This window comes from Oncorhynchus mykiss, chromosome 26 (assembly GCF_057628025.1).
Source record: "Oncorhynchus mykiss isolate SJ-2025 chromosome 26, ASM5762802v1, whole genome shotgun sequence".
In the NCBI taxonomy this organism is placed as follows: Eukaryota; Metazoa; Chordata; class Actinopteri; order Salmoniformes; family Salmonidae; genus Oncorhynchus; species Oncorhynchus mykiss.
In genome coordinates this window covers 45,155,178-45,162,500 of record NC_143047.1, presented here as the reverse complement: position 1 = coordinate 45,162,500, position 7,323 = coordinate 45,155,178, and the positions used below count along the sequence as shown (strand labels likewise).

The 7,323-nt window shown below is 48.2% G+C and overlaps 1 protein-coding gene across 2 annotated transcripts in view; it reads left to right on the top strand.

Annotated features, from left to right (window-relative positions):
* Positions 1-6,022, top strand: part of kiaa0895l — an 11,005-nt gene extending 4,983 nt beyond the window's left edge. Inside the window, exons 4-7 of one of the 2 annotated variants that reach the window (XR_016492373.1) lie at positions 1,741-1,971; positions 2,439-2,744; positions 2,989-3,086; positions 3,337-6,022. Coding sequence is in view for 1 of the 2 variants with exons in the window: in XM_036964194.2 (XP_036820089.2) it covers positions 1,839-1,971; positions 2,439-2,744; positions 2,989-3,086; positions 3,337-3,498 (699 nt within the window). In the remaining variant the exon portion in view is untranslated. The remainder of the gene's footprint in view (positions 1-1,740; positions 1,972-2,438; positions 2,745-2,988; positions 3,087-3,336) is intronic. The other variant, XM_036964194.2, reaches the window with a different exon arrangement.
* The last annotated feature ends 1,301 nt before the right edge of the window (positions 6,023-7,323 follow it).

Here is a 7,323-nt window from a genome sequence, read left to right as displayed (position 1 = left end):
TAGTACATCAATAAAATCATTTTAGTCTCAAATAAATAATGAAACATGTTCAATTTGGTTTAAATAATGCAAAAACAAAGTGTTGGAGAAGAAAGTAAAAGTGCAATATGTGCCATGTAAGAAACGTTTAAGTTCCTTGCTCAGAACATATGAAAGCTGGTGGTTCCTTTTAACATGAGTCTTCAATATTCCCAGGTAAGAAGTTTTAGGTTGTAGTTATAATAGGACTATTTCTCTCTATACCATTTGTATTTCATTAACCTTTGACTATTGGATGTTCTGATTGGTACTTTAGTATTGCCAGCCTAACTCGGGAGTTGATAGGCTTGAAGTCATAAACAGCGTAAAGCTTGAAGCACAGCGAAGAGCTGCTGGCAAATGCAGGAAAGTGCTGTTTGAATGAATGCTTACAAGCATGCTGCTGCCTACCACCGCTCAGTCAGACTGCTCAATCAAATATCAAATCATAGACTTAATTATAACATAATAACACACAGAAATACGAGTCATTAATATGGTCAAATCCGGAAACTATCATTTCGGAAACAACGTTTATTCTTTCAGTGAAATACGGAACCGTTCCGTATTTTATCTAACGGGTGGCAACCCGATGTCTAAATATTGCTGTTACATTGCACAACCTTCAATGTTATGTCATAATTATATACAATTATGGCAAATTAATTACGGTCTTTGTCAGGAAGAAAAGGTGTTCACACAGTTCACAACGAGCCAGGTGGCCCAAACTGCTGCATATACCCTGACTCTGCTACATATACCCTGACTCTGCTGTATATACCCTGACTCTGCTGCATATACCCTGACTCTGCTGCATATACCCTGACTCTGCTGCATATACCCTGACTCTGCTGTATATACCCTGACTCTGCTGCATATACCCTGACTCTGCTACATATACCCTGACTCTGCTGTATATACCCTGACTCTGCTGCATATACCCTGACTCTGCTGCATATACCCTGACTCTGCTGCATATACCCTGACTGCTTGCACATAACGCAAGAGAAGTGGCACAATTTCCCTAGTTAAAGAAATTCATGTTAGCAGGCAATATTAACTAAATATGCAGGTTTAAAAATATATACTTGTGTATTGATTTTAAAGAAAGGCTTTGATGTTTATGGTTAGGTACACATTGGTGCAACGACAGTGCTTTTTCCGTGAATGTGCTTGTTAAATCACCCGTTTGGCGAAGTAGGCTGTGATTCGATGATAAATTAACAGGCACCGCGTCGATTATATGCAACGCAGCGCAGGACAAGCTAGTTAAACTAGTAATATCATCAACCATGTGTAGTTAACTAGTGATTATGTTAAGATTGATTGTTTTTTTATAAGTGTAATGCTAGCTAGCACCTTACCATGGCTCCTTGCTGCCCTCGCCTAACAGGTAGTCAGCCTGCCACGCAGTCTCCTCGTGGAGTGCAATGTAATCGGCCACGATCGGTGCTCCAAAAATGCAGATTACCGATTGTTATGAAAACTTGAAATCGGCCCTAATTAATCGGCCATTCCGATTAATCGGTCGACCTCTACTAGGGGGTGGTGGTGTGTCTGATGATGATGAAGAGTATGGTGGTAACTTTGTCTAGGTGGTGGTGGTCTGTGTGATGATGAAGAGTATGGTGGTAACGTTGTCTAGGTGGTGGTGTGTCTGTCTGAGGAGCTGCTGTCCCAGGTGATGATGATGATGAAGAGTATGGTGTTAACTTTGTCTAGGTGGTGGTGTGTCTGTCTGAGGAGCTGCTGTCCCAGGCGGTGATGATGATGATGAGGATGATGATGATGATGAAGAGTATGGTGTTAACTTTGTCTAGGTGGTGGTGTGTCTGTCTGAGGAGCTGCTGTCCCAGGCGGTGATGATGGTGGAGAGTTGTCGTCCCACTCTGACTATCAACCTGTCTGGAGCACGACAACACTGGCTGGAGGGCATGCTCAGGCATGAGATAGGTACAGTACGCTGACTGCACCATACAGCATGTGTTTACTGTGGGGGATCTGGGATGTACAGTACGCTGACTGCACCATACAGCATGTGTTTACTGTGGGGGATCTGGGATGGGAGATGGGGGATTTAAATTGTATTTATTTTTTTTAACCTTTATTTAACTAGGCAAGTCAGTTAAGAACAAATTCTTATTTTCAATGACGGCCTAGGAACAGTGGGTTAACTGCCTGTTCAGGGGCAGAACGACAGATTTGTACCTTGTCAGCTCGGGGATTTGAACTTGCAACCTTTCTGTTACTAGTCCAACACTCTAACCACTAGGCTACCCTGCCGCCCCAAATGTGTGATGGGGGTGTGTTTATCATCCACACAGCATCATAAATTAGTTCTGAGTTATAATTTGCGTGTCCTACTAGGTACACAGTGCCTCTATTACATCCTCATGTTATTCCATCTCTGTCCCTCCCAGGAACCCACTACCTTCGAGGTGTGAACAACAACCTCCAGCCCTGGTCTACTTCCGCAGGCAGGAAGCAGTATGGCCTCAAACCGGCCAATCCCACGGAAGAAGGCCTGGCCAGCCTGCACAGTGTGTTGCTACGGAAACAGCCCTACCTGTGGCGCGCCGCTCTGCTCTACTATACGGTGTATCATGCCACCAGGATGGGCTTCAGCCAGCTCTTCAGCCACATCGCTCAGTTCGTCCAGGATCCCGCGGTGCGCTGGGAGTACTGCCTCAGAGCCAAGAGGGGACAGACGGACACCTCGGAGCCTGGTGAGAGATTGTGGGTGTGTGTGTGTGTGTGTGTCGTGTGTGTGTATGTGTGTGTGTGTGTGTCGTGTGTGTGTGTGTTGTGTGTGTCGTGTGTGTGTGTGTCGTGTGTGACTACACTAACCATTGCACATGTACCAGTAGTAGATCTATGCACCCAAAAGAATCTTGACTTATTTTGTAAAAATTTTTTTAAAGGATTGGTAGTCCCTGTGTTGACTTGATGGTTTGTGTGGTTGTGAATCAGGCTGTTTCAGTAAAGATCAGGTGTACCTGGACGGAATCCTCAGGATTCTACGACATCGGAGGAACATCGACTTCAAGATGCTGACCTCGCTAGGCAAGGTCAGTCGTCATCCTCCCGTACAGGATCGGTTCATGTTTATTTCCCCCCCACGGCGATGACATATAGTTTGGTTGTTTCATGGTGGACACATTTGCAGCAAAAAAAGCTGAATTGTAGTTTATACATACCTCATAATAGAGCCCAGACAAGGCTGTTGTAATATCAGATGGGGTTGGAAAGAGGTTGAGTCTGTAAATTTGCCACCGATGTGATGATGATGACGTTAACCTTCTTCTTCTGGCCCTCCAGGTGTCGTTTGAGGACGTAGAAAGGCTACGGCACATCGCTGTCCTCCGCCGGACCAGAATCCCTCACTTCATGCAGGACCAGGAGAAATACCTTCAGCATCTGGACCACATCGTCACGGTCAACGAACTGAGCGACGCTCAGCTTAGAGAACTCCTTCCCTGACCGACCGACCTTCAGCTGAGCGTGGTAGATCACCTTCTGGGCGTCAACAAAGGTGGCGATTCAACATGTAGAATGGTCGGGAAATGAATAGAAAATGGCGGATGATGTTCGGTGGTCAGAGGCGTTAAGAATGGTCACCTGCTGCTAATTACCTCTGGTCAGCGTGGTCCGTTTTCCCCTTGACTGACTGACCCCCCTCTGGTCTAGACTGGCCATCCATCCTTGACTGACTCCCTCTGGTCTAGACTGGCCATCCCATCCTTGACTGACTCCCTCTGGTCTAGACTGGCCATCCATCCTTGACTGACTCCCTCTGGTCTAGACTGGCCATCCCATCCTTGACTGACTCCCTCTGGTCTAGACTGGCCATCCCATCCTTGACTGACTCCTTCTGGTCTAGACTGGCCATCCCATCCTTGACTGACTCCCTCTGGTCTAGACTGGCCATCCCATCCTTGACTGACTCCCTCTGGTCTAGACTGGCCATCCCATCCTTGACTGACCCCCTCTGGTCTAGACTGGCCATCCCATCCTTGACTGACCCCCTCTGGTCTAGACTGGCCATCCCATCCTTGACTGACTCCCTCTGGTCTAGACTGGCCATCCTATCCTTGACTGACTCCCTCTGGTCTAGACTGGCCATCCCATCCTTGACTGACTCCCTCTGGTCTAGACTGGCCATCCCATCCTTGACTGACTCCCTCTGGTCTAGACTGGCCATCCCATCCTTGACTTACCCCCTCTGGTCTAGACTGGCCATCCCATCCTTGACTGACTCCCTCTGGTCTAGACTGGCCATCCCATCCTTGACTGACTCCCTCTGGTCTAGACTGGCTATGCCATCCTTGACTGACTCCCTCTGGTCTAGACTGGCCATCCCATCCTTGACTGACTCCCTCTGGTCTAGACTGGCCATCCATCCTTGACTGACTCCCTCTGGTCTAGACTGGCCATCCATTCTTGACTGACTCCCTCTGGTCTAGACTGGCCATCCCATCCTTGACTGACACCCTCTGGTCTAGACTGGCCATCCCATCCTTGACTGACTCCCTCTGGTCTAGACTGGCCATCCCATCCTTGACTGACCCCCTCTGGTCTAGACTGGCCATCCAATCCTTGACTGACCCCCTCTGGTCTAGACTGGCCATCCCATCCTTGACTGACTCCCTCTGGTCTAGACTGGCCATCCCATCCTTGACTGACTCCCTCTGGTCTAGACTGGCCATCCCATCCTTGACTGACTCCCTCTCGTCTAGACTGACCCTAATCCTCCCAAGTGTCATTCATCACTCTGCTGTTGGAAAGCCCTGGAAATGAATGCCAGTGTCCGACAGACAGAGTGTGTGGAACGAACAGATCAACACTCAGATCATATCTACTACGCTTGGATCATATTCACTGTGGCTGAGTCCTAAACGGCACCCTATTATCTGTATAGAGCCCTATGGACCCAGGTTAACAGTAGTGCACTACCCTATGGACCCTGGTCAACAGTAGTGCACTACCCTATGGACCCAGGTCAACAGTAGTGCACTACCCTATGGACCCAGGTCAACAGTAGTGCACTACCCTATGGACCCAGGTCAACAGTAGTGCACTACCCTATGGACCCTGGTCAACAGTAGTGCACTACCCTATTGGACCCTGGTCCAAAGTAGTGCACTATAAAGGGAACAGGGAGCCATGTGGGATGCATCCTATATCATGGTCATACAGTCCAACAGGTTGTTGTGATGACAGCAGTCCTGCAGGGAAACAGAACGCTTCTTCTGATACCTGGATGATGTCTACCTGGGGTTCATATTCCACCCCCTGGATGATGTCTACCAACCCCCTGGATGATGTCTACCAACCCCCTGGATGATGTCTACCTTGGAAACATATTCAACCCCCTGGATGATGTCTACCAACCCCCTGGATGATGTCTACCAACCCCCTGGATGATGTCTACCTTGGAAACATATTCAACCCCCTGGATGATGTCTACCAACCTCCTGGATGATGTATACCTGGGGTTCATATTCAACCTCCTGGATGATGTCTACCTGGGGTTCATATTCAACCCCCTGGATGATGTCTACCAACCCCCTGGATGATGTCTACCTGGGGTTCATATTCAACCCCCTGGATTATGTCTACCTGGGGTTCATATTCAACCTCCTGGATGATGTCTACCTGGGGTTCATATTCAACCCCCTGGATGATGTCTACCTGGGGTTCATATTCAACCTCCTGGATGATGTCTACCTGGGGTTCATATTCAACCCCCTGGATGATGTCTACCTGGGGTTCATATTCAACCCCTGGATGATGTCTACCTTGGGGTTCATATTCAACCCCCTGGATGATGTCTACCTGGGGTTCATATTCAACCCCCTGGATGATGTCTACCTGGGGTTCATATTCAACCCCCTGGATGATGTCTACCTGGGGTTCATATTCAACCCCCTGGATGATGTCTACCTGGGGTTCATATTCAACCCCCTGGATGATGTCTACCAACCCCCTGGATGATGTCTACCAACCCCCTGGATGATGTATACCTGGGGTTCATATTCCACCCCCTGGATGATGTCTACCAACCCCCTGGATGATGTCTACCTTGGAAACATATTCAACCCCCTGGATGATGTCTACCAACCCCCTGGATGATGTCTACCTTGGAAACATATTCAACCCCCTGGATGATGTCTACCAACCTCCTGGATGATGTATACCTGGGGTTCATATTCAACCTCCTGGATGATGTCTACCAACCCCCTGGATGATGTCTACCAACCCCCTGGATGATGTCTACCTGGGGTTCATATTCAACCCCCTGGATTATGTCTACCTGGGGTTCATATTCAACCTCCTGGATGATGTCTACCTGGGGTTCATATTCAACCCCCTGGATGATGTCTACCTGGGGTTCATATTCAACCTCCTGGATGATGTCTACCTGGGGTTCATATTCAACCCCCTGGATGATGTCTACCTGGGGTTCATATTCAACCCCTGGATGATGTCTACCTTGGGGTTCATATTCAACCCCCTGGATGATGTCTACCAACCTCCTGGATGATGTCTACCAACCCCCTGGATGATGTCTACCAACCCCCTGGATGATGTCTACCTGGGGTTCATATTCAACCCCCTGGATGATGTCTACCTGGGGTTCATATTCAACCCCCTGGATGATGTCTACCTGGGGTTCATATTCAACCCCCTGGATGATGTCTACCTGGGGTTCATATTCAACCCCCTGGATGATGTTTATCTTGGGTTCATATTCTACCCCCTGGATGATGTCTACCTTGGAAACATATTCAACCCCCTGGATGATGTCTACCTGGGGTTCATATTCAACCCCCTGGATGATGTCTACCTTGGAAACATATTCAACCCCCTGGATGATGTCTACCAACCCCTGGATGATGTCTACCAACCCCCTGGATGATGTCTACCTGGGGTTCATATTCAACCTCCTGGATGATGTCTACCTGGGGTTCATATTCAACCTCCTGGATGATGTCTACCTGGGGTTCATATTCAACCCCCTGGATGATGTCTACCTGGGGTTCATATTCAACCTCCTGGATGATGTCTACCAACCCCTGGATGATGTCTACCTGGGGTTCATATTCAACCTCCTGGATGATGTCTACCTGGGGTTCATATTCAACCTCCTGGATGATATCTACCTGGGGGTTCATATTCAACCTCCTGGATGATGTCTACCTGGGGTTCATATTCAACCTCCTGGATGATGTCTACCTGGGGTTCATATTCAACCTCCTGGATGATGTCTACCTTGGGGTTCATATTCAACCTCCTGGATGATGT